Below are 25,722 nucleotides of genomic sequence, written 5' to 3'. Positions count from 1 at the left end.
TGGCTGCGTCGACATGTCGATACTGCTGCTCCGCAAGGGAAAGTAGCGGAGGGCATGCTCCAAGAATCCATCCGTCCTCTTGGTTATAGAGCCCGTATTGTCTTCAGTCTTGCACCTCGTATCCCGCAAATCTCTCAAACCGTGACAACGATGGTATGGAACGGCTTGGCGCATGTAGGTCTGCGACGAGCGGTACAGTAAGATAGCAGCTTGAAACGATATGGTCTAAGGTACGCTTTCATTCTTGTTCTTGGATATCTCATGTAGATAGCATTAGGTCAGGAGTAGCCGCTGTCTCTGTCCACCCACGAGCGGCAGGTTGAAAGAAAGGTCTGAACAACAAGTGAACCCTTACAACATGGAGTTGTGCAGTCCAATCTAGCTGTGACAGATATGCATAAGTCTGTATAATCGTCTTTTGACAGCCTGGCAGGCGGTTAATCTCCGATAGGGCTGAGACTCCATGTGAGACGATGTATTCCGGAGCGACCTTCTTGGCGCTTCACACGGAGCCCTCATTCAGCAAAGATGTTCGCACGATCCGCGCCAACGGCAGTTGCGAAGAAGGGATTCTTGCCGAGATGCCGGCCGGAGGAGCATCCAGAGGGAGCAAACCCTGGCTCTTGTCACCAGCCGACTTGTTCATACGGGGTGCACATCTTCAGGGTGCCGCTCTTGGCTGTCGGAAGTTGGAACATGCACTTGGCTTGGCTAAAATCCATACACGCCAAGAGAGGGACACGGTTTCAGGACCCTGCGGTGACCTCCAGAAGTACTGATCGGCGGCAGTTATTACATATCAAGAGGGCACTCTATCCTCCGCTCTGAATCCGGAAAGGAGGCATCAAACATCAAAGGTGTAAAGGCCGTTGAGGGTATATAAGAAGAGCACACATCCAATGCTGTTGGCTTGACTGTCTTATTCACCATCGTTCTACTCCAGCTTGTCCCGTTTCCTTTCCTCGTCCACAATGGCTATCCTCTCTCGTCTGCTCACCACCGTCACGCTGGGCTCTCTGCTCACCTCAGCGGTGGCCCAATCGTCCGGCTGCGGCAAGCAGCCTACTCTCACCAACGGCGTGCAGAACATCAACGGCCGCGAGTACATCCTGAACATCCCCGAGGGCTATGACAGCAGCAAGCAATACAAGCTTATCTTCGGCCTGCACTGGCTGGGCGGGAGTATGAACGATGTTGTCTCCGGCAATAGCATCGAGCCGTGGTACGGTCTCGAGTCGCGCGCCGAGGGCAGCGCCATCTTCGTGGCCCCCAACGGCCTCAACGCCGGCTGGGCCAACAATGGCGGCGAGGACACCGCTCTCATGGACGCCATCATTGAGGCCGTCGAAGCCGACCTCTGCATCGACCAGAGCTCCCGCTTCGCCACGGGCTTTAGCTTCGGCGGTGGCATGTCGTATGCTCTTGCCTGCGCTCGTGCCAGCAAGTTCCGCGCCGTGTCTGTCCTGTCTGGTGGCGTGATCAGCGGGTGTGACGGCGGCAACGACCCCATTGCTTACCTTGGCATTCACGGTATCAATGATCCCGTCCTGCCTATCGACGGTGGCATCGAGATGGCCAACAAGTTTGTTCAGAACAACGGGTGCCAGTCGGCCGACGTTGGACGCCCGAACTCCGGCAGCGGCCAGTCAGTCCGCACGGACTTCCAGGGCTGCTCGCGCCCGGTCTCTTTCATTGCCTATGACGGCGGTCACGAGGGTGCGCCTCTTGGGGTCGGAAACCCGCTCGCCCCTGATGCGACCTGGGAGTTTTTCACCGGGGCCTAGATACAACCTGAAGATCTGAAATATGTAGGCCGGGGGACTGGCTGAAGTATGAAGGGCGTACATGCGTCATACATTCTCTTCCAACATTGGCACTTTGTTGTATATACAACCATGAGTTCTTGGTACCTGGACAAGCATTTCCCAGTTGAAATGAAGTATCGTTGCAATCATCTGGTCGCTATCAGCGAATGGGGATTTAGTCCCGACTAATGCTCATTGTATCCACAAGACATGGTCTGCATGTCCAATTCAGTGCCTGCGTGAACGACTACCAACCACAGAGTAACGTTTGTGGTGCGGGTGCTGCCCGTCATTCTCTCCAGGGTCTCCTGGATCTTCCCGACGGCTTTTATGGAAATTAACCGACATCCTTACCCCAGCATCCAACTCACCACCCCGCAAGTAACGACGATCCTCCTCCGGACTCTCTCCGCAACGCCATTCCCCACTTGGGCATGCCGTAAGGGTTCAGATCCTTGTCCAAGATGGGGCAAATCGGTAAAGTCTGAGGATGATTGATGGAGAATCCCTTCGGATAAGAAGTATAAAATTCTCTGGTGAATGGTGAAGCATGGGGATAAGAGGAGGGCCTTGCACCTGCCAGGCCACTGGAGGACAGCGGTTTGTAAGTTGAATCCTATCACAAATCACACGCTTTAGCAACCATGAAAATACCCCTTCCCATCGCTATCGCTATCAGCGTCGTCGTCCCCGCTAGAGGGCTCCCTCAAGCGCAAGAGGTCTATGAGCCCACCTGGGAATCGACAGACAAGCACACTGCCGCGCCTGGATGGTTCCGCGACGCCAAATTCGGCGTATATTGGCACTGGGGTGCCTTCAGCACTCCTCAGTTCGGCAGCGAGTGGTACGGCCGCAACATGTACCTGCCAGACACGAAGGAACGGGTCGAGCATACGCGGCGGTATGGTCCGCCGGAGGAATGGGGCTACGAGAACTTCATTGTCGGCGCGCCGGACCTGCAGGGGAACCACGTTCAGTTCAAGCCTGTGCTCGCCTCGGAGGGTGGGAGCTTCGACCCGGCGGCCTGGATGCGCGTCGTCAAAGCGTCCGGCGCGCAGTTCGCGGGTCCTGTCGCTGAGCACCACGACGGGTTCTCGATGTGGGAAAGCGAAGTCAACGAGTGGAATTCGGTTGACCGTGGCCCGGAGCTAGACCTGCTCAAGATATTTGCCGGTCTAGTCCGGGAGAACGGGATGAAGCTGCTTGTCGCCATGCACCATGCCTTCAACACGAACGGCTTCTTCAGTGCCGCGCCGCGGCAGACCGACCCCAGCCTGCAGAAGCTCTTCGGCCAGCTGCCCAAGAACGTGTCGGACCAGCTGTGGTTCGACAAGCAGCGGGAAGTCATCGACCACGTGCAGCCGGATATCATCTGGAACGACTTCTCGCTCAACAGCCCCGGCTGGTGCCAGGGCGCGAGCGATTACTGCTCCATCGCTGAGAACCAGCGGCTCAAGTATCTAGCTTACTACTTCAACCGCGGCGTTGAGTGGAACAAGGAGGTCCTCACGACGCACAAGCACTTCGACCCAGGTTTCCATGACACATCGGCAGTCTCCGACTTCGAGCGCGGCGGGCCTGCCGAGATCACTCGCCCGTACTGGCTCACGGACGACGCCATCAGCGCGTCTAGCTGGAGCTATACGGAGGGCATCGCGTATTACAACTCAACGCAAATGATTCACTCGCTCATTGACCGCGTAAGTAAAAACGGGAACATGCTGCTCAATATCTCGCCTACGGCCGCCGGCGTCCTGCCCGTCGAGCAGGAGCGCGTCCTGCGTGACATCGGGACCTACCTCGGCCGATACGGCGAGTCCGTCTACGGCACCCGCGCCTGGGATATCTACGGCGAGGGGCCCAACAAGGCCGGAGGGGGCTCCTTCACCGCGCCATTGCTGGGCAATAGCAGCGATGTGCGCTTCACCCGCAACAAGGACGGCAATGTCCTCTACGTTACTGTACTCGGCTGGCCGTCTGGTCGGAACGTTTCTGTGAATAGTCTCGGCGGAAGCAGCTTAGTGAGCCTGTCGGGCCTCGTGTCGATCCAGCTGCTAGGGGATCAGGCCGGCGAGTTTATTGATGTTGCTGGTTGGACGCAGACTACTGATGCTCTTGTCATCTCTCTCCCACAACAGCCGGCAGCGTCACCAGCCTATGTCCTCAAAATGAGCTTCAAGCAGTACATTCCTGTCCCTCAGCTTCCGTTTGGCGCCTCCATTTTTCCCGCTGAACACCCAACGGGTAAGGGTGTTGCGCTCGCGGAGGGCCAGTTCTCGTCCGTCTTCCTGACTGAGGCTGGGCTTAATCCAGCGGATATTCGCTTCCTGAGGGTGTCACCCAGCACAGTTGTGACCGGGTATATCGGCACCAATCTCACTGGAACGTCGACGAGTTATGATGCTGGAGAACACAGGATTGTTCCAGGGTCCCTAGGCTCGCTTGCAGTCGCCCGTCAGTAAGGGCTACATATAGTTGTGTATTCGAGTGCTGGGCCTTGAATCTCTGTGCTAGCTTTTACCCTGGTAGGCGGCAATATCATAGATGCTGAGACTTTGATTATTCCCACTTTGTCTTCCTAGCTAGCTCTTTGGCTTCAGGGCCATCAGAATTTTGCCTCAATCCTACGCAAACATCGTATGCCAATCATTCTTCCAACTCCTTCCCGCACTCTCCGATGTTTCCTTGATGTTACCGTCATTCCAGACTTTATCCAAACATGTGAAGGGGTCCAAAAAATCCCCAGAGCAAGTCACCGTTCATGGCAAGCGAAGAAGCGGGTCTGCGAGAGGACGACTTAGCAGAAGTCGGGTGAACAACTCGATAGGCGCGGTTTTGAATCTTTCGTCAAAACTATAGGTCTTCGACTGGCGGATGAGTCGGTAACCGTCCATGCAGGCGTAAAACACCCTACCGTGTTGTAGCCCAAAGTAGGAGGTCATGAGGACCGGGAACCGTGCCTCCCTTGGGAAGACGCGGTCGTATTTATCCCATTCTTCCTCGCTCATAGTATCCTCGAGCTCTCTCATCTCGTCTTCATCGTCCATATCCATGTCACCTGCTTTGAACTGGCGAGCTCGATTTCTCATCGCGGATATGATGACCACGAGCTCGTGATAGTGCATTGCGCACTCGACGCCGTTAAACGAATGAATCGTTTGCAAGGTAAGGTTTGCGTAGACATCCTGGCCATCTACCTGCCCAGGGGAAATGGCGCTTAGGGTTTCCCATTTCGGTCCATCGAGTCCCCAGCCAATCCAGAAAGTGTTGGGCAGGCTGGAAGAAAAATGTAATCAGCAAGTACCTGTCACCATGTATCGCCAAATCATACTAGGATGCAGGGCGGCGAGCTCACTGACCAGAGAGGTTCCAAGTTTTCCGCCGCCAGAAAATCGGGACGAGCACTCCCTTCCGCAAGACTTGGTCTGAAACGTCTCATACAACTCTCCAGGTACATGGCCGCATTACGTGCACAATGCGACGGCCTCGACCAAGTACTGCCATCGGGAACATAGTCATGGAACTTCACCAGTTCGAGGGACTCAGGCTCAGTAGGATGAGAACGGAGCTTCGTAAGTGGCAGAGGCACGAAAGCATAGGATGGGAGAAGTTTGACTGAGGTTGGACACCTCGTCGGCGAGGGTTTCGAAGTTACGCACTAGGCGAGTGATGTCGTACTCCGCGAGGCCTGTGTCGCTGACCACATTGTCCGAGGTGGAGAGCCTTTCCTGGTCAACTCTCTGTTTCCAAAGAAAGTCAAGGCGGTTCCTTGCTATGCGATTTTTGTGGCACATCTTGAAGATACCTGATAAAGAATCATCAGGTGACAAACCAAGACCTTAATTGAGCCTCACTTTTCAACATAGTGACCTCAGCATTACATAGATGTCGGAGGATTTGTAGCAACCTAGTTCTCATGCAGTGACCGTCTCCTACACTGTAGACTCTACCAACTACCACTGGCCAATATGGCATCGCGCGTTCTGAGAGGCCGTGTAATCAAGACCCGCAGTCATTCTCATTCTCCGAGTATGTGATTCCCTCCCAAACGTGAGATGACTCTGGACACGCCGCAGCTGTCAGCTGTGATCAATGGCGACGTACTTCAGTCCTCAGACAATTCATCTTTACTTTCATTCATAAGCAGAAACTAACACGCCCAGTCCTACCTTCTCGAACGCATACAACCATCGACACAACCGGCGCAGATGGTTCTTCTGCATCAGAAACTCACGGGCAACCACCCGCCTGGGCAGACGTGAGTGTTCAGACATCTACACCTCGGATGTGTTTCTAACGGGCTTACCTTAGTACCGCCCGGAGCTCTCTGATACGCTTCCGTGGTTTCGGGCTGTCCAAGGCGGCGCCTATCACAATGGAAATATCTGCTGGGGATTCCTCCTTGACGCTGATTGTGGAATTCGCTCTTATATCGATGATGAGATTGTAATAACCAGGATGTATGTCCACGAATGACCTGTTCCCAAATCACAATCTCGTTTGCAGTTTTCTAACATTCACAGTGGCGGCGGTTGTACCAAGGATGCGGCGGGAAACCTCGTCCCTCTTAGGGATCAAGACAGCGACAACTCGATAGTAAACAGTGTTATCAAAAGCAAGGAGTTGAAGGTCCCCGTCGGCCTCATCATAGGTGAGATCTGGGATAGTATAACCATCGAGATGGCATACGCTGAACAATTCCAGGAAACCGCAACACACTTCTTGGGAGAAAGCTCCCGCACCGATACAACGTCATGGCGTACTTCCGCATCACCGATATCTGGTTTGAAAAGATCGGACAAAAAGTAGGCGGAAAAGTGCGTTTCGAGAAGCTGGACCTCTCTTCTAAGAGCTGGTGGGCTGCGACAGGTTCACCCTTTCCCATTCCGCACCAGAAAAGGAGTTGCACAGCACCAGAGAAGAACGTTTGTCGTGATTGTGGATTCGAGAGTCTGCGTATATATAGCGAAGCATGGATGTGCCTTGAGCCGTCCTGCAAATCATTCTGGACCATTGATGGATCCGCTCCCCTCACAGATCTCACATTCCACCAGAAGTTCTTGGACTATCGGACTCCCTTTGACCCTGAAATGCAGCCACATCACAGCCTCATCCCGGACCTACTCTCCACTATGGATGAAGACGACCCAACCCTCAGCTCACTCCGTATAGCTTGGAAGGGAATTGTCTGCCCACGGTGCCAGAAGTGCATATCGCGGCGATTCTGGCGGGGATGGAAATGCACTGACGATCTCGGGGGACGAGAAGTGCATAAAGGCAAGCCGTGTTCATACGAGAAGTTCCTCAAAATGCGCCCCATATCTCTACGCTCTGTGATAGAAGACTTGGAGTTATCTCCGATCAAGAGGGTCCTCCACTTTGACCCGAAGTTCGCTATTCCGGAAATCGATGACGCCTCGCTATATCCGTATAGGAAAATGACTTACCATATCCCGGGCGTCGGTTACATTGTCCATTTTGTTTCTAACAAAGCGATCAACAGCCGTCTTAACGGCCCTGACGACCTTTTTGGTCAGATGCAGGCTACTGATCTCGGACTGAGACGGTATCCCTTGCAACAGAGCGTGGGTAAGTGGCGTCCTAATCCTTTACTAGCCTATTCTAATCTCGCGTCGATAGTTGCCGGAACTCTCACTTGTCATTTCGCGGTAAACTATGTATACTGCCCCCATTTCGCTCAATATGAGACAGCCTAACAGGGCAACAGGGAATGCCATATAAATACGTCGTCTCGGTAGACTCGAAAGGATTCGACGATGCCCCAGACGTCGTTCTGCGGGCTCTGGGGCGCCTAACATGGGCCACGGAGAAAGCCGTGAAGGGCTCTGGTGATCCGTTTCTATCACCTAATGAGCTTCTTATCCTGGGATACCTTGAGGACATGAAAATCGGGGTATGTATAGTCGAAATACGTTCGTGGTCTAAAGTGAACTCTAACACTGCTAGTATCACGACGACGGCGAATCCTCGCTCGGTCCCACGATTGCCACGCTCTCGCTCGGCACAAAGTCAACGATGCTCATACGCATGAAGCACAAGTACTACCATGGCTTCAGCAAAGCAAAGAAACTCCTGGATGTTGACCCGGTGCTCCCTGGATGTCATATGCATTGTGAGCGCAAGGAGCTTAAGGGCCGACTGCAGAATGGCGAAATAAGCCAGGCCGAGTATGACAAGCTCCGGTGGAGTACGTTCAAAAAGGCTAGGAATGCGGAAGCGCCTCCTATCATCAAAATGGAGCTGAACCATGGTGACCTGGTGGTAATGCATGGAGAGGGTTTGCAGAAGTACTACGAGGTATGTCCCCTTCGATGTATGTTGATGTTTGTGGTCTGATAGAATGTGTACAGCATTCGGTGATTCCTGAGAAGAAGCTCCGGTTTGCGCTGACCGCTCGACATATCAAACCGGAGCATGTTGACAAGAAGGAGCTCAAGAAGGGGGAGTTCGCTCTCTCCCCTGACCAGATATACGATGGGAATTAAGACCGACAAAACATATCTTAGCGCCTGGGCCGTGGCAGAGGAATTTTTCTTTTCTTACTATCTACTTCCTTTTTCCATGGGTTCCTATATAGCTTTTTTGAAGTATTCATTGTTTCGCGATGCGCTAGACAGCACTTAGCTGGCCAATCTGCCTAGTTTAATCTCGTTTCCTGCTTTTATGACGGTATATACGTAATATGGCCATGCCTCCTACTGCGTAGTTTCATCGCAGTCCTCGCCACCCCCAGTGCCACTTTGAAAGCCACCCTCGCTTCCATGAACTGAGTTCCCGTCCTGGGCCCAAGAAGCTGGAGCCGGAGTTGGAGCAGGCATGTTCCCCACTGGAATAGTAATAGTGATGGGACCACCATCCTGCTGGGATCCTGAGCTTCCTTGGTCCTGTTGCTCTTCGATCTTCCCCTGTAACCAGTTATCGAACGAAGAGCTGCCCCCTACCTGGTTGCCTCCCGTTGTGCCTGTGCTGCCTGAACCGCTGTTGCCCCAAATCTGGGAAAGCCAGTCTCTGAGCCACGGCGGGAGCTGGGAATCAATGTCACCCGTGCCAGCGCCGGTGTTATCGTTGCCCGCGCCACCTCCGTTGTTGTCTCCGTTGGAACTTCCGTTATCATTGCCGGCGCCGGCGCCGTTGTCGTTGCCAGTGCCAGTGCCAGTGCCAGTACCAGTGCCAGTACCAGTGCCAGTACCAGTGCCAGTGCCAGTGCCAGTGCCAGTGCCAGTATCAGTGCCAGTACCAGTACCAGTGCCAGTGCCAGTACCAGTGTCAGTACCAGTGGCAGTATTAGAGCCAGTTGCCAGTAACAGGTGCCAGTGGCATACCAATAGATCCCCCGGTATCACTGCCATTGTTGGTTACCGTTATCGTTTCCAGCTCCGGAGCTTGCATTACCATCGCCACAGCCGAGATTAACAGCTACAGACCCAGTCAGTATAAAGAACACATCTCGAGATGGACAAGACCACAACGCACCATTAGCGTAATACGCATACGAATCCGCATTGTTCATAGCCTGGGACGCGCTCAAACTCAAGACCGCCGATTCACCATAGGCGACATCCTCCGTACCAGGGGAATAAACCGCCGTGGCGTGGGAGAACTCATGCAGACTAATGGCAGCCTGGTCGAGGTACCCGCACATGTTCGACACACCCTGCGACTCGTAATATCCCGGACAGTTCACGACTTTGTTTAACGAGGGATACGTGATGGCGGCGACGTTGCTGGCACAGTAGTCCTCTGTGGTGGGCTGACAGAAGTACGACAGTTTACCCTTTGTGGTGGCTTCGGTTGAAATCGCCTCCATGCGATCTGCGACGGAGTTGCGGGACTCCTGGTCGTTGGTCATGAAGTATTTCTGGAAGAGCGAGCTTGTGCCGTTGCGAGCGTCGGATGCCGCTGCAAGGGCCATCTCTGATGCGCGGGAGAGGGCGTCCTGCACGATTTTGTTGTACTCGTCTGTGCAGGACATAAGGGTTGAACGTGTGGATAGAGCATTCTCGTGTGTCTTAGGGGTAGTGAAAGTTATGGTGTTGGAGACGTAAGAGAAGTAGGCAGACCCTGAGGTAGCATTGGTGTTGTTTCCAAGGTAATACTCCATCGATCCTTGGGCTATTGCGGAGTATTCTGTGCTTGGAGAGAGCTCGTAAGAGTCCGCTGCATTGAAGACAGTCTCGACAGTCTGCTCGGGAGCCAAGTCCAGGAAGGCGTCTTCGGCCAGATGGGTGGTGATATATTCCACCACCACACCGGTAAACTCGGGTTGTTTCCCTAGTGATTCATTAGACATGCCCATGAACTGCCACAAGAGTGTATATCACTTACCATCCTTTGCGGTAACGCGAAGTTTCTTGGTTGGGAGACGATCAAATATACCGCCACTCTTTACCAAACGAAGCTGTTCACCCATAACATTCGTGACCTCTGCTTTCACAGTCGTGTTTCCCAAGGATGACAGCCTGATATCAACAGGCTGGAGGCTGCGACCGACCCGCGGTGTATCCGGAACCTGTCTCGGAATGAAAACTGGCTTGCCAGCAGCCAATGTCAAAAATGCTAATAGCTGGAAGAAGAGAAGGAAAGACATTTTGAAGAATGTAAATGGGGGTAAGAAAGGAAGGAAAGAACTGAACGAGCGGTTTGACCAAGGTGAGGGCTATACCTGGGGGCAATATCAGTCTATATACCCAGTTCTATCAGCCCTTGGGCAGCAGATGAACTCCTAGGCGTTTCACTTGGAGTTCTCGCGATCGTCATGTGGCCCATCACAATGCAACTGTCCGACAAGGTGCTACCTGGGCAGCCCAGTCAGACATGTTTGACTTGGCGGGGAGCCATTATCGAGTCCTGCCGTTGTACTCCAATGCAGTAAAAGAGAGTGGATTATCCCGCCTGTTGGCTGATATTGTTGACTCCATCTCCAGTCGAGTTCGCCGGCAGGAATCTGAAACCGGAACGAGCGGGATAGAGAGTCATGGACTGGACGCAACGGACAATTTTCCCAGCAAGAGTTGGTGGTGATACAGATGCCAGTCCGCATGCAGGGAATCGAAGCCAAGCATCGTGATCGCCCGTTGTGACAGGGCGACGGAGTTTATTAAGGAGCCGGAGGAAGTAGATGTGACGTCTTGGCGTGTCAGATCGCACCCTGTCGTTTCTATTGCATAACAGAGAACAACCCTTCCCTATCTTTATGGATTAATGTTAGCAATTGGCTTTCAGGGCGGAAATTGACTCCTATGAAACGCCTCACTACCCCAGGAAAAATGGATCGGAGGCGCTTCAGGGAGCAGCCCCATAAGAAGCCGGTGGGCTCACATGTGAAAAAGGGTCCAGATCAATGGAGAACAAGACGTTTCACATCCCTTTTCATTATGTCAGAGCATTGTTGAGCCTCTATGAGGATTCCACGATGGGTAGTTTCTAGTGATATGTCAAGGGGACTGGAACTGATCAAGAAGGATCGTTGGGTTGGTTTGTGGGTAATATCTCGGTAGACACCGAGATGTCACAAGGCAGGCAGACTTAAAAACGCAACCTAGGAGCCTGAGGCTCTGAGGTATAACACGGTGTATAGAATTTTCGTCTAGCAGCGCTCGATTGTCATCTGAGACAGTTGGATTGGAATATAGTACCGAGTTCCAGAGGCATTTTTCCCACCTACCCACATGCAGGGAATTATGTTGACTCCGCACGGAGTGAGAGAGAACAGGTAACATCAGGTCAGATCTAGCCTATCTAATTTACATTGGCATTGTTCTAGAACAATGGAATTGTCACCTTTTCACAATCGCTGGTAGTCAGCACTCTGAGTACCGATGCCCTGTTCCTGGAACTCCAATGACCAAGAACGAAAGCAACCTTTCTTTCGACAGATGTTTTCTCTCGTTCATCATCATTCAGATACGTGGATTTTTTGAGTTCTTGTCATCCCGACCGCCGTCCCATCGGAAAGTACTTCAGCCGCTCTTTGAGCATAACTATATACTACTCGGCTACCGCGTCGGTCAACTGCCGAATCTCTCCAAGTCGTCTCTAGATTGGTCGCTATCCAAGCAAAAGCACATCATCACATGGTTGATGGTGCCATGACCATGAACTCCGCGCTCATCCGTGAAAGTTAACTTGCCCATATCAGAGGAACGCGATCTTCAGCTTGGCTCGGCCCAAAGCCCGGCGATGTAGATCAGTCCTTGGGTGAACTAGCGAATAATTTGATGCAATCTACAATTTTGATGGTGTCATTACCTCAAAATATAACAATGGACATAAGCCAGCTTTGAAAGCCAACCGCTAGCAATCATATGTCGCTGTCCTCTACTACCAGAGCATCAACAGACCACTTCGCCAGCGCTTCATATTGACCCGCGACAATGACATCTACCACTTCCCACGATGCTGTCAGTGACAGCCAGAAGAACGCAGATCCAGTGGATATTGAGCAACAGGTCGAAGCTGTACCTTTCAGACACGAAAGGGTGAAATCTCTCGGGGCAGGGGTGAGCTCTTTCATTCCCAACTCAGCCAGCCCTGTACTAATACCGTCCACAGTCTGCATTGGCATTGGGCGCATTCGGAACGACTCTGACCACTCTCTCGCTCAGCTTAATGGAGTGGCGAGGCGTCACTACCAACAATGTGTTCGTGGCCAATTTCTTCTTCATCGCTGCATTTGGCCTGGTCATTACCGCGCAATGGGAGCTGTCCATCGGTAACGGCTTCAGTTATACTGTCTTTAGTGCTTTTGGTGAGCCTCTCCTTTCACAACCGACATCATACCGAAAATGCCCAATATTGATCGCATTTCAAATAGGTCTCTTTTATGCAGGCTACGGTGCTCTGTTGACGCCTGCATTTGGAATTGCGCAGGCATACGGCGGCGATAATACGGCAGAATATAACAACGCTGTCGGATTTTTCATGATCCTGTGGACGGTATTTGTCTTCACGTTTCTGATCGCATCGCTGCCCAGCAACGTTGCCTATATTCTGGTGTTTCTGTTGGTGGATCTGGGCTTTTTGATGGTTGCCGCGAGCTACTTCGCCGCAGCAGATGGTCACCCAGCATCCTCAACCGCATTGAAAAAGGCGGGCGGGGTTTTCTGTTTTCTGGCTGGACTAGTGGGATGGTACATTGTTTTCCATTTATTGCTGGCGGATTCTCTCCTGGATCTACCTTTGGGCGACACGTCGCGACTTTTTGGGAAGAAAAAGGGCAAGGGTGAATGAGGTGATTGGATGCTGCGATGTGTATAGGCTTGCGACTAAGTATGGTTTAAGTACAGAAGAGTGTTGCGCAATAAACTTAATTCATGGCACTATCGCATGGCACTATCGTTGCTGTTCAAGAACGTCGTTCTCCGCTCGCCCGCTGTGGAACGCGGGCGGTTGATGTGGTGCTCAGGCTGCTGGATGGCGACAGCGACGGATTGTGCGTCTTGAGGCGTTTGCTTGCCCACCAAGGGCCTATATATTGACGCCTTCTCCGTCCCTGCTTCCAAAAACAAGACATACCTTTTGCTTCTATCTTACTTGCTACTTCTATCCGATCTCAACATGGCACAGGCAGATGTTCCCGCAACAGACCCTGCTGTCTACGCGCCATATCAGTCCAAATGGGCAACTCTCCCAGACAACGCGGAGGCATGGCTGGCTAGAGCGCGCGAGGTTGCTCAGGTCTTGGCCAACGATGCAGCTCAGAGAGACCAAGAGAACAAGTCGCCGCGCGCCGAAGTTGCGCTTCTCAAGCATTCTGGCTTGCTGAAGCTGCTGGGTCCCAAGAAGTATGGAGGTGGTGGACAGTCCTGGGACATTGGGTACAAGGCAATTCGCGAGGTCGCCAAGGCAGATGGGTATGACAGACACTTGCCTTCTTGGTTGTCGTTCGTATAACTAATATCGCCATGTTTGATAGTTCTATTGGCATGCTGCTCGGCTACCATCTCCTCTGGTCCACGACGGCGAACGTTGTCGGCACCGCCGAGCAGATTGAGCGCACTCAGCAGCTGATCATCTCCAACAACTACTTCGTTGGTGGTGCAGTTAATCCCCGCGACAATGATCTCAAAATCACCTCTGACGGCGACCATATTGTCTTCAACGGAGCCAAACACTTCAATACCGGTGGCGTCGTATCAGACCTGACAGTCCTAGAAGGTGTTCTGGAAGGCACTGACGGCCACATCTTTGCTCTGGTTCCGACCCGCCAGCCAGGAATTCAGTTCGCCCACAACTGGCACAATATCGGCCTCCGATTGACCGAGTCCGGAGGAGTGAAGATCGAGAACGTCCGGGTCCCCTGGACAGATGCGCTGGGCTGGGATGAAGCTACTAAGCGGCCGCGCGAAGAGGTCCTCACGGTTCCCTTTGCAACTCTACTTCTTCCAACGTAGGAAACCCTGGCGACCTCTGCCTAAGTCAAGAGGCTAACAATCAGTAGCATCCAACTAGTGTTCAGCAACTTTTACCTGGGTATCGCCATTGGTGCTTTGGAATTTGCATCCAAATACACCATCTCCTCGACGCGTGCCTGGCCGTTTGGAGGCGACAACAAAGAATCCGCGACCGATGAGTTCTACATCCTCGAGCGATACGGGAACTTCTTCGCACACCTTCGAGCCACCGAAGCCCTGGCTGACCGTGCAGGTGACCAGTTGGCTGCACTCTACAGCCAGTACTCTGCCAATCGGCCTGCTCTCACTGCAGAGGCTCGCGGGGAGGTTGCCGAATGGGTTGCAAGTGTCAAGGTCGTCACCACAGACGTTGGACTTCGGGTCACCTCTGGCATCTTTGAAGTGACCGGTGCTCGAGCCACTGCACTCAAAGTGGGGCTCGATCGATTTTGGAGGGACATCCGAACCCACACTCTGCACGATCCTGTGGCCTATAAGAATCGCGAGCTGGGGCGCTATGTGCTCCTGCATGAGCACCCCACGCCATCCTGGTACACGTAAACTTAGTGACCCTGATGATCCCCGGCAGATATTGAATTGGTGATCGTGGAATGTCGCGTTTTGAATTAAGGGTAGATTTCTCAGGCCATGAGTAAATGAATGCAAGATTTAAATTTCCAACGTCGGGTTTTCACTCTTGCTTCTTCCTCGCTCTGAGGTATGGTATTCGGGCGAGTAGAGAGGGGCCTGAAGTGCCCTGAAGGAAGATTGGATCGAGTGGCAAGCCGCCCAAGCAGCGCCTGATGACCACCACCATACTTATACCGGTGTACGAACGAATGGTTAATAAGTATGGCTAGGTTTGTTCCTGAGATTTTCCAAACCTGGTTGAAAGTCAAATTGAACTCCCCATTTCAAGTACAGTATGTCTGGGAATGGCTCAACCTCACAAGGCCGCTCTTAATAAGTCCGAGTCACCAGAAGATTGGCCTGTACCTGCCATGCCGATGCAGGCTCGGAGGCACCGGAATCGGAGAGACTAACGTGGTCGGCGTGATCATTGTCCCCAAAAAACAGGGCGGGAACACCTCGGCTGTCGGATATCCGAGAGGACATCCTGGGTAGTCGATAGTTTGTCGACCACGAAACGAAAGAGAAGAAGGGGAAAGCCAAGAGGAAAAAGATGATGAGAATAACATCCAAGAGGGGCTACTGTATTTAAGCACCAGCGATGGTCACTGTTGGCGGATTGTACGTAGCAAAGACTGGGACGCTCGTGAACCTCGGAGATGGAAGCAGAGGGAGAGGGAAGAGAAAGAGAGAGCTTTCCCCGCATTCCGGCGACTTTTGGGGTCAGGCTCGCACTCCCCATGTTCTTGGGTCTATGTTCTTCTCGGTGATCCCCCTTTCTCTCCTTTTGTCTCTTCTTCTCTCTCCGTGAGAATCGACCTTCTTCTTGCTCACACGTATCCTGTCCTGCAATCATGGTCTTTACGCCACCGAGCTACCTGGGCGAGCTGCCCCCTGTCCCGGACAACATTCCCATCAGTGAGTTCATGCTGAACGATGCTTACGGACGCCATCCTCTCCGCTCTTCGAGAGATCCCTACACCTGCGGCATCACCGGAAAGAGCTACTCCACTACAGAGGTAGTGGACCGGGTCAACTGTCTGTCGCGCGCCCTGGCGAAAGAGTTCGGATGGGCTCCCAACACTGGCACGGAATGGGATAAGACGCTGGCTATCTTCAGCTTGAACACCGTATGTCACCGGATTACCGGAAAGGATAATACAGTCATCGCTCACCATGATATGCTGCCAGATTGATACTTTACCCCTATCATGGGCCGTCCATCAGCTGGGAGGCCTGGTCACCCCGGCCAATGCGGCGTATTCCCCCGCAGAACTGAAGCACCAGCTGGTCGACTCCGGCGCAAAAGCCCTCTTCACCTGTCTGCCTCTGCTTTCAACCGCGCTAGAGGCTGCATCACTGGCTGGATTGCCCAAGAACCGCATTTATTTGATTGATATGCCTCCCCAGATCGTCGGCGATGCGAAGGCGCCGGGGTACAAGACGCTCTCTCAGTTTGTGGAGGAGGGCAAAGCCCTTCCGCAGCTGGAGAAGCTTAGATGGGGTCCTGGAGATGGTGCTCGTAAAACCGCTTTCCTCTGTTACTCCAGCGGAACCTCTGGTTTGCCTGTAGGGTGGATGCTGAAATACTTGCAGATGGATAAGCTAACTTCGAAATGCAGAAAGGCGTCATGATCGCCCACCGTAACGTCATCGCGAATGTCCTGCAGATCGCGACATTCGAAAAGTCGTGGAGAGACACTCTAGGTGCGCCTGGACAGCCGTATACGGATGTCGGACTTGGTCTCCTCCCACAGAGCCATATCTATGCCTTGGTCGTGATTTGCCATACGGGAACGTTCCGTGGTGACCAGACCATTGTTCTTCCAAAGTTCGAGATCAACTCGTACCTCAGGGCTATTCAGGATTTCAAGATCGCATCTTTATTCCTGGTTCGTGATGCCATTCCCGGTAAAACTGGGTCCTTGCTGATTCTTCCAGGTCCCTCCCATCATCATCAACATGCTGCGAAACCAAGAGCTCTGCGCAAAGTATGATCTTAGCTCTGCGAGGACGCTGTTCACCGGTGCAGCTCCACTTGGGGAAGAGACAGCAGCAGATTTCCAAAAGGTTTATCCCAACATGATCATTCGTCAGGGATATGGTAAGAGGACCCCTCCTATCGCAAAGTACTAGATACTAATGGAGTGTGCAGGCCTTACAGAGACATGCACTGTTGTTTCCACAACCCATCCCTTTGACGTTTTCCTTGGGTCTTCCGGCTCCCTCGTTCCAGGATTCGAAGCCCGCTTAGTGTCCCCAGAAGGCAAAGAGATCACAGAGTACGACACGCCCGGTGAACTTGTCGTACGCAGCCCAAGCGTTGTCCTAGGTTATTTAAACAATGAAAAGGCCAACAAGGAGACCTTCGAAGATGGATGGATGCGAACGGGAGATGAGGGCGTCGTTCGCCTCAGTCCCAAAGGCACCGAGCACATATTCATCGTGGACCGTATCAAGGAACTGATCAAGGTCAAGGTCTGTACATGATCTCTAAAGCAATGATATTCACCAGCGCTGACCGAACCATCAGGGCATGCAAGTCGCTCCCGCTGAATTGGAGGCCCACCTCCTCACCCATCCAGCCGTCGCCGATTGTGCTGTGATCGCCATCCCTGACGAGGCTGCTGGCGAAGTGCCCAAGGCCATTGTGGTCAAGTCCGCGTCGGCGGGCACGGACGACGAGGCGATCATCAAGTCTATCCAGAAACACGTACAAGACCACAAGGCTCGTCACAAGTGGCTGAAGGGAGGAGTCCGCTTCGTCGATGTTGTCCCTAAAAGCCCTAGCGGCAAGATTCTCCGTCGTTTACTTCGCGACCAGGAGAAGGAGGCGCGTCGGCGGGCTGGAGTCAAGCTGTAGAGCGGAGTGTCAGGCTATCCTTTAATGTGTCCCCCTGCCACAGAGTAGCCCGTTACAGCAACTCATATTATATAGAGTATTTAGACATGACAGAATAGGAGCGGTTCCATTCCATATACAAAGTGCTTACTTGCCGACGCCTTAGGAATCGAAAGCGGTGAGAGACTATGTTTGCACTGTTTGAAAGCCGCGCGGGGGAGAAATGAATTTCTAAGCGGGGGAGTTCAAGATTTCTTGCGCTGAGAAAACCTCCTTCAGGTCTCTTCCAGGTCATTCTTTGCCCTGTGAGTTATTTTTTACACTTCTCAGAGCTTAATAAAGGGTCTCTTGATCCTTCATTCGTCACATATCTCGAATTGTCCCCGAATAGTCGCTCTCTTCTACCTTCCATATCACCTCTATCCTATCCCAAGTCCCGAGATGTCGTCTTCACAAGATCCGCACCGCGAAGGTGAAGAAGATGCCTATGTGGGAGCCGACGAGGCGGAGGAGGTCTTCCAGCGTGATGAGGACCACCCGATGGAGTCTGACGGCGAAGAAGACCAAGAAATGACTTTCGAGGACCAAGAAATCACACTGGAGAACGATTCTTCTGCACATTTCGACCTCCACAACGATTCCGTTTTCTGCATTGCTCAACATCCCATTCATAACGCAATTATCGTCACCGGCTCCGGCGACGACACCGCCTACATCTTTGATTCCACCCCGCAGACCGAACGCCCCCTCCTCCCCCAGAGTTACGAGTCCAACCCCCAACCGAAACAGGAGCGCAAGTCCCTGGAGCCTCTCGCCAAGCTCGACGGACACACGGACACCGTCAACGCGGTGGCCTTCACAGAACCAAAGGGAGAATACCTCGTGACGGCTGGCCTGGACGGCAAGCTGCGCGCCTGGCGCGACGCCTCCCCGCAGCAGACCGGTCAGAAATGGGACTTTGTCGCGGAGACGCAGGAAGTCGAGGAAATCAACTGGGTGGCCGTGTGCCCGTGTGGGAAGGATGATGAGGAGAAGCGCAACGTCGTGGCATTGGGCGCCAACGATGGCAGCGCCTGGGTGTTCCGCATCGACCACAACGACTCCGCCGAGCCCATCAGCATCATCCAGACCTTCTTCCAGCACACCGCGTCTTGCACCGCCGGCGCCTGGTCGCCCGATGGAAACCTCCTCGCGACCGTCTCGGAAGACGGCAGCTTCTACGTGTTCGACGTGTTTGGCGCGGCCGCCGCCGCAGGCATCTCGTACTCGGCCGGCACCAGCGCCGTCGTCGGCCTGACCGCTGAAGACCAGCGGTTCGCCGTTGACGGAGGCCTGTATTCGGTTGCGGTGGCGCCGTCAGGCACGTTTGCCGCTGTCGGAGGTGCAGAGGGCCACATCAAGGTGGTTGGTCTGCCGCGCCTCGCGGCCGGCGGTGCGGCTGGCAAGTCGAAGTCGGGCGGGTCGCAGGCGTCCGCCGCGGGAACGCTCCTCGCCTCGCTCCAGGCGCAATCCGACGGCATCGAGACGCTCACGTTCTCCTCCCCGCCTCTGAACCTCCTGGCGGCGGGCTCGGTCGATGGCTCGATCGCCCTGTTTGATACCGCGCACCGCTTCGCCGTCCGTCGGCACATCCGCGAGGCGCATGAAGGCGCCGTCGTCAAGGTTGAGTTCCTGCAGAGCCGCACATCTGCGACGCCGCTCGCTCGCCCCGGGCCCATTGCCGCGACGGCGGCTCAGCAGGGCCGGTCATATCTCCTCACCTCTGTGGGTATGGACGGCGTCGTGCGACGCTGGGACGCCCGCGGTGGAACGGCTGCCGCGGCGCACGGTCTCCTAAAGGAGTGGAAGGGGCACTTGGGCCTGATTGAGAATGCCGAGGGTGAACAGTCCGGTGGAATTATGGGTTTTGTGCAGGGCTTCGATGGGAAGCGGATTGTGACTGCCGGTGACGATGGTATTTCGTTGGTTTTTGAGGAGTAATTCAGATAGAGCTTTTGTATATATGCCTGTGCAAAAGAAAATGGGACGTTTCATGACATGAGATTATGATCGGTACACTCCTTGGTCATAGATGCCTACCTACCTGGTAGGTAGTGGGTTGTAGATCGGCTGATCAAAAATACAATGCAAGTTTTAGTAGAATAAAAAACAGACTATGTACATCACACAAATGAAAAGATCCCAGGCGCCGTGTGCAGAACAAGGCCCGTGGGCCCGCTCATCTGAAAACTGTCTTCCAACGAGAGATAGCAGCCGTGGTACAGTACAGAGTACATCGACATAACCACCACCGGAATCACGTCTATAAGAGAACCAATGCCGACAGCATTCCATCCCTTCTGTCTATATCCCGTGGGAAGCGTATCGGAGATTGGTGCGTCAATCGCTCTCCGGCCGTATGTGGCTGACTATCCTCGAATCCCCCACCGCTCGTCAAACTCGGACATCAATGACCTTAGTGGTGGCCGTCACCGTGGTGGTGGTCATCCTTGAGGAAGAAGTGCTCGTAGGCGCAGTAACCGGCGAATGCGACGCTGGCGATACCGAAGCCGGGGAAGATACGCTTGAAGCGGTTGAAGCGGCTGAAGGGGCCGGTGTATCTCCAGGCCTCACTGCGAGGTGTTAGTAGGATGATTCTGGTTCAACAAGAGCAATGCATTGGGAGTCCGTACTATCGGGCCCAGGGATCGCGCTTGGCCCAGACCGACCGGGGAGAAGCGGCGGCCTTGAATTCGTTGAGGTCGAAACCGGTGGGGTTGGAGGGCATGATGGCGGATGTGCGAGGAACAGGGTGGGTATGAACGGAAGAGATTGGAGGAGTGAGCCGAAGGAGAGGAGGACGTTCGAATCCGTCGAAACCGGTTGACAATTGAGACGAGAGAGGAACAATCGCGAGAGACAGAATACGCAGGGCGCGGGAGCGAAACGAAGTTCGAAGTCGAAAGCTGGAGAGGAGGGCTTGGCGGCGCTAAACCGCATACGGAGCTTGTCCGCCTTCTGGTCTCGGACCTGCGCAGGATCGATTCCTCTCGCAGCCCTCGCCGCCATCACCATCCCATCCATCTCCAATATTCAGATGCATGACCGATACCCCACGTAACAGACACTCCACACAATGCCACCTCCTGTCGGCAGATACGGCATGGGCGCCGCCCCCTTCGCTCATTTGCAACAGGCCCATCTCCAGCAGCAGCAACAGCCCCAGCATCATCCCCATGCCCAGTCGGCCAACACAGCTCTTCCGCCGCCCTCGCTTGGCGGCCATCCCGGCTTCGCCGCCAGCACCAACACCAACATGAACCCCTTCACGTTATCCGGCACGGGGATCGCGAATGGCATGTCGGTCGCTGCGTTTGGCGGCGACGGTGGAGGCACGGGCCTTGCCAGTCATGCCGCGCAGATGGGGTTCGCGAGAGGGGCACAGATGCAGCAACAGCAGTTACATCAGGCCCACGACGGCCGACTAGCCCTCGAGACCAAAGCCGGTGGCGTCAAAACGCGGATACGAGACGTATGGAAGCATAATCTGGCTCAGGAAATGGCGATCCTCAGACAACTGGTGGAGAAGTATCCCTACATCAGCATGGTGAGGCTCCGGTCGTTGGGGGTTCATGTAGCTCCCTCGACAGATCGATCCGACCTGCGAATCGACTAACGATAATCCAGGACACCGAGTTTCCCGGCATCGTCGCTCGTCCCATTGGCGCCTTTACGAATAAAGCGGACTACCACTACCAAACCCTTCGATGTAACGTCGACCTGTTGAAGATGATCCAGCTGGGAATCACCCTTTTCTCTTCCGAAGGAGAAGTTCCTCCCCCCAATGCCACCGATGCGAATGGACAGCCGCTCGGAAACGGTCTGGTACCTGCGCCCTGCACCTGGCAGTTCAACTTCCGGTTTTCGTTGGAGGATGACATGTACGCCCAAGAATCAACGGCGATGTTGGCGAAGGCCGGTATCGATTTCGCCATGCACGACAAGAATGGAATCGATCCCTTTGAATTTGGCGCCCTGTTGATCAGCTCGGGCCTCGTCCTCCTCGATGACGTCCACTGGGTTTCGTTCCACTCCGGCTACGATTTCGGCTACTTGATGAAGATTATGCTCTGCAAACCTCTCCCGGAGAACGAAGAGGAATTTCACAGGCTTCTCAACATCTTCTTCCCGTCATTATACGATATTAAATACCTGATGAAGCATGCGGGTCGCAATCAAGCCGTAAACGACTCGCCTCTGACACCAGCTGCTGCACAGATCCTGGCTAACCTCGGACAGAAGTCGGGATTGCAAGATATTGCGGACGAGCTGGGCGTCAAGCGTGTCGGGATTGCTCATCAGGCCGGGTCGGACTCGCTCGTCACGGGCGAGATCTACTGGAAGATGCGCCAGTTGGTCTTCAACGGAAACATCGACGAAGCGAAATACTCCGGTCAGATCTGGGGGCTGAACGGCCAAATGCCAGCGCTGCTGTATTCTATGCAGCCCCATCAGACCCCCAATCTCAACGGGGCTACCATCTATTCGGCCACTGGCACCCCCAGTACGCCCAATGCTGTTCATTCTGTCACGGGCAGCCACACACCCCAGCATGCACTGACACCCGGTGCCACCGGCGGGGTGTTGGGACAGTTCCAGATGGCAAAGTCATAGGGTGTGCTGGGACCACCAGTGTATTAACTCATCTACGGGTGTTAGATACGGTTGTTGGAGTCATGGTAGGCTTTGTTTGCGAATCTTGTTTCTCTGTCCTGTCTTCGGCTGTATAGTCTTCTCCTTGACTGGGCCTTCTGACGAATGCTCAAAGGCCTGTCTTGATGGGCTGTCCATCTCCGTTTCCTTTTCGCTGTCTCGCTTTATGGCGACGGTATTGTTTTCTTTTGGTAGAGGGATAGGAAGCGATACGATATGACGGATGTACATAGCATACGGCACTGTTCGGGTGTCTTGTTGGTTTCTATTTTTCTGCATTTTTCTTTGATTTGTGCCTCATTCCGGTTAGTGATTGGGGTTCATCGCCTGAATTCCGTGCCATCGCTTGGAAGCGGATGCTTGCGCAGGGTGTATGGTGTTCTCTACGGCTGGAATATGATTTCTGCTTTTCTTCCTGATTAGAAGTCCTCTGGCTGTTGCTGTGGGCATGAGATTTGCCAATTGATTAGATGTGAATATGATCTGCGATTACTGACAGTTGTAATTGCGGTCAATCATCTCCTTGCAGCCGAGTTCGGCCTCGCATAGAATCTACGTTGTCGTAATAGAAGCACGTAAGGATCATCCTACCTAATCATCCCGGGATAATTGACCATCCCAAGCTACCGTCTTCCAGGTAAAGACATCCGATCGCGTTTACCCCGCCGCTCTCCAGAATCTCCATCTCCGCGAGTCGGAGGGTTTGCGTTGCCCGTTTGGGATGGAAGGAGGGCAGCAGAGCCGCTAGGCCCCAAATGGAAAGGAAATGCGACGGGCTTATCGACCTATCGGTTATCACTGGTGGCAGCGGCTTTGCGATGAAGCTGCACGATGCACCTTATAAACAGGAAAGTTCTCTCGCTGGAGTAGGATCTGTATTGTCCTCAAAATCATAGTTTGTCGCCTTCTGCACTGCTCGGAAGCCGTACGCCATATAAGTGGTTATACTTGTTAACAAGACCACATCGCGGCTTATCAACGGCACAATATATACTTCGGTATACTTGGATCTACTCGCATTTCCTCGTCGTTGTTACACTACTATTTATCACCACCATGGTCCTCGACCGCCTCCAACAGTTGACTCATCAGGTCACCGCGACCTCGCCTCCTCCTCACCCCTTTGATCCTCTCTCTACTACCGAAATCGATACTGTTGTTGCACTCGTCCGCAAGGAACATGGCAAGGTTAACTTTAACGCCGTCAGTCTCTATGAGCCCCGCAAAGCGGAGATGATGGCATGGCTTGCAGACCCTGAGAATGCTCCTCGTCCAGCACGTGCGGCCGATGTGGTTGCCATTGCGCCTGGTGGAAAAGTCTATGATGGAATCGTCGATCTCAACCAGAAGAAGATCATCCAGTGGCAGCATACTCCTGGGGTTCAGCCTCTTATCACCATGGAAGATCTCCAAGAAGTCGAACACATTGTCCGCAAGGACCCCAAGGTGATCGAGCAGTGTGAGATTATTGGGATTCCCAAGGAGGATATGGACAAGGTGTACTGCGATCGTAAGTACAGGAGCGTATCAATGACCTGGGAGGATAATCACTGACTATAGATACCTGCAGCTTGGACAATCGGATACGATGAGCGGTTCGGAACGGATGTTCGCTTGCAGCAGGCGCTCATGTACTACCGTCCCCATGTCGATGACTCTCAGTACACCTTTCCCCTGGATTTTTGCCCGATCTACAATGCCGAGACAAAGGAGATCATTCACATTGACATTCCGCCTGTGCGACGACCTCTCAGCAAGGCCGCTCCCAACAATTACCACCCCGAATCTGTCGAGAAGGAAGGTGGCTACAGAACCGATCTGAAGCCTATCAACATAACCCAGCCCGAGGGTGTCTCCTTCAAGATGAACGGACGCGTCATCGACTGGCAAAACTGGAACATCCACGTTGGCTTCAACTACCGCGAGGGTATCGTGCTCAATAACATCACATATAATGACAAGGGCAACGTCCGCCCGGTGTTCTACCGTCTGTCTCTCGCCGAGATGGTGGTTCCCTACGGAAACCCGGAGCACCCTCATCAGCGTAAACACGCGTTCGACTTGGGCGAGTATGGAGGCGGCTACATGACGAACAGTCTGTCTCTGGGCTGCGACTGCAAGGGTGCCATCCACTACATGGATGCTGCATTTGTGAACCGTGCTGGTGCTAGCACCGTTGTAAAGAACGCGATTTGCATTCACGAAGAGGACGCTGGTATCCTGTTCAAGCACACCGATTTTCGGGACGAGTCTATCATTGTGACCCGTGGCCGGAAGCTGGTCATTTCCCACATCTTCACTGCCGCCAACTATGAGTACTGCGTGTACTGGATCTTCCACCAGGATGGAACTGTCCAGCTCGACATCAAGCTGACCGGAATTCTGAACACCTACGCGATGAACCCTGGTGAGGATACCAAGGGCTGGGGTACCGAAGTCTACCCGGGTGTCAACGCCCACAACCACCAACACTTGTTCTGTCTCCGCGTGGACCCCAACATCGACGGCCCCAATAACACTGTCTTCCAGGTTGATGCAGTTCGTGGCCCCGGGGAGGTCGGTAGCGCCGAAAATAAGTACGGAAATGCCTTCTACGCCAAGAAGACGAAGTATACCACTCCTCTCGAGGCCATGTCTGACTACGACGGCTTCACCGGAAGAACTTGGGAAATGGCCAACACCAACAAGCTCAATCCTTACAGCAAGAAGCCCGTGTGCTACAAGCTTGTCAGTCGTGAGGTGCCTCCTCTCCTCCCGAAGGAGGGTGGGCTGGTGTGGAAGCGCGCCGGTTTCGCCAGACATGCTGTCCATGTCACCAAATGTGAGTTCACCGTACATGGTATTTAGAGAAGTCGTTCTAACTTGATTCAGATTCCGACGACCAGGTCCATCCTGCCGGTCGCCACGTTCCTCAGACCTCCGGCGAGCCCTCTCAGGGTCTGCCTGCATGGATTGAAGCGGATCCCAATTGCTCCATTGACAACGAGGACATTGTTCTCTGGCATACTTTTGGCCTGACGCACTTCCCCTCGCCTGAGGACTATCCTATCATGCCAGCAGAACCCATGACTCTACTCTTGCGGCCGCGGAATTTCTTCACCCGCAACCCGGTCTTGGATGTGCCTCCAAGCTATGCCCGTACGCCATCCCAGATCGCCTCAGGGGCGAATGCGTGCGCTTGCAAGAAGGGCGATGGGTCGAGCGTTTTGGCTCGAGACTTGCTTGTTTGATTGAAATGTTTATGGCGTTTTTGCATTGTATAATCGATTGTATATAAGTATAACCTGAAGTATGACTTGCTGCATGAATTCCCTCTACTTCTAGACCGGAGTAGTTATTA

At 53.5% G+C, this 25,722-nt stretch overlaps 11 protein-coding genes across 11 annotated transcripts; 9 read left to right on the top strand and 2 right to left on the bottom strand.

The window, feature by feature from the left end:
* Positions 1-971: 971 nt before the first annotated feature.
* Positions 972-1,784, top strand: ATEG_08112 (alpha/beta hydrolase family esterase; the record flags this gene model as incomplete). The annotated part of the gene is made up of 1 exon (XM_001216733.1): positions 972-1,784. One exon carries the CDS (start codon positions 972-974, stop codon positions 1,782-1,784), a length of 813 nt encoding a protein of 270 aa, XP_001216733.1.
* A 665-nt stretch (positions 1,785-2,449) lies between these two features.
* Positions 2,450-4,267, top strand: ATEG_08111 (uncharacterized protein; the record flags this gene model as incomplete). Its single annotated transcript, XM_001216732.1, has 1 exon — positions 2,450-4,267. One exon carries the CDS (start codon positions 2,450-2,452, stop codon positions 4,265-4,267), a length of 1,818 nt encoding a protein of 605 aa, XP_001216732.1.
* A 1,506-nt stretch (positions 4,268-5,773) lies between these two features.
* On the top strand, positions 5,774-8,311 carry ATEG_08110 (uncharacterized protein; the record flags this gene model as incomplete). The annotated part of the gene is made up of 9 exons (XM_001216731.1): positions 5,774-5,834; positions 5,969-6,063; positions 6,117-6,265; positions 6,329-6,456; positions 6,510-7,394; positions 7,446-7,474; positions 7,534-7,719; positions 7,773-8,123; positions 8,177-8,311. The coding sequence occupies 9 exons, from the start codon at positions 5,774-5,776 to the stop codon at positions 8,309-8,311; spliced, it is 2,019 nt and encodes a 672-aa protein (XP_001216731.1).
* Positions 8,312-8,521: 210 nt separating this feature from the next.
* ATEG_08109 (uncharacterized protein) lies at positions 8,522-10,413 on the bottom strand (the record flags this gene model as incomplete). Its single annotated transcript, XM_001216730.1, has 4 exons — positions 8,522-9,168; positions 9,219-9,242; positions 9,300-10,097; positions 10,152-10,413. 4 exons carry the CDS (start codon positions 10,411-10,413, stop codon positions 8,522-8,524), a joined length of 1,731 nt encoding a protein of 576 aa, XP_001216730.1.
* A 1,786-nt stretch (positions 10,414-12,199) lies between these two features.
* On the top strand, positions 12,200-13,055 carry ATEG_08108 (uncharacterized protein; the record flags this gene model as incomplete). The annotated part of the gene is made up of 3 exons (XM_001216729.1): positions 12,200-12,325; positions 12,378-12,573; positions 12,640-13,055. 3 exons carry the CDS (start codon positions 12,200-12,202, stop codon positions 13,053-13,055), a joined length of 738 nt encoding a protein of 245 aa, XP_001216729.1.
* A 327-nt stretch (positions 13,056-13,382) lies between these two features.
* ATEG_08107 (thermophilic desulfurizing enzyme family protein) lies at positions 13,383-14,779 on the top strand (the record flags this gene model as incomplete). Its single annotated transcript, XM_001216728.1, has 3 exons — positions 13,383-13,678; positions 13,741-14,214; positions 14,266-14,779. The coding sequence occupies 3 exons, from the start codon at positions 13,383-13,385 to the stop codon at positions 14,777-14,779; spliced, it is 1,284 nt and encodes a 427-aa protein (XP_001216728.1).
* A 923-nt stretch (positions 14,780-15,702) lies between these two features.
* ATEG_08106 (acyl--CoA ligase) lies at positions 15,703-17,711 on the top strand (the record flags this gene model as incomplete). The annotated part of the gene is made up of 7 exons (XM_001216727.1): positions 15,703-15,978; positions 16,040-16,417; positions 16,471-16,740; positions 16,790-16,952; positions 17,004-17,155; positions 17,201-17,326; positions 17,382-17,711. The coding sequence occupies 7 exons, from the start codon at positions 15,703-15,705 to the stop codon at positions 17,709-17,711; spliced, it is 1,695 nt and encodes a 564-aa protein (XP_001216727.1).
* Positions 17,712-18,131: 420 nt separating this feature from the next.
* Positions 18,132-19,670, top strand: ATEG_08105 (WD40 repeat domain-containing protein; the record flags this gene model as incomplete). The annotated part of the gene is made up of 1 exon (XM_001216726.1): positions 18,132-19,670. The coding sequence occupies one exon, from the start codon at positions 18,132-18,134 to the stop codon at positions 19,668-19,670; it is 1,539 nt and encodes a 512-aa protein (XP_001216726.1).
* A 475-nt stretch (positions 19,671-20,145) lies between these two features.
* Positions 20,146-20,457, bottom strand: ATEG_08104 (NADH dehydrogenase [ubiquinone] 1 beta subcomplex subunit 3; the record flags this gene model as incomplete). Its single annotated transcript, XM_001216725.1, has 2 exons — positions 20,146-20,302; positions 20,363-20,457. The coding sequence occupies 2 exons, from the start codon at positions 20,455-20,457 to the stop codon at positions 20,146-20,148; spliced, it is 252 nt and encodes an 83-aa protein (XP_001216725.1).
* Positions 20,458-20,805: 348 nt separating this feature from the next.
* Positions 20,806-22,343, top strand: ATEG_08103 (CCR4-NOT core DEDD family RNase subunit POP2; the record flags this gene model as incomplete). Its single annotated transcript, XM_001216724.1, has 2 exons — positions 20,806-21,276; positions 21,357-22,343. 2 exons carry the CDS (start codon positions 20,806-20,808, stop codon positions 22,341-22,343), a joined length of 1,458 nt encoding a protein of 485 aa, XP_001216724.1.
* Positions 22,344-23,438: 1,095 nt separating this feature from the next.
* On the top strand, positions 23,439-25,612 carry ATEG_08102 (peroxisomal copper amine oxidase; the record flags this gene model as incomplete). Its single annotated transcript, XM_001216723.1, has 3 exons — positions 23,439-23,892; positions 23,953-25,203; positions 25,254-25,612. 3 exons carry the CDS (start codon positions 23,439-23,441, stop codon positions 25,610-25,612), a joined length of 2,064 nt encoding a protein of 687 aa, XP_001216723.1.
* Positions 25,613-25,722: the final 110 nt, after the last annotated feature.

This window comes from Aspergillus terreus, genomic scaffold (assembly GCF_000149615.1).
Source record: "Aspergillus terreus NIH2624 scaffold_12 genomic scaffold, whole genome shotgun sequence".
NCBI lineage: Eukaryota > Fungi > Ascomycota > Eurotiomycetes > Eurotiales > Aspergillaceae > Aspergillus > Aspergillus terreus.
Note: the sequence above shows the minus strand (reverse complement) of the source record. Positions and strands in the feature narration are given on the sequence as shown.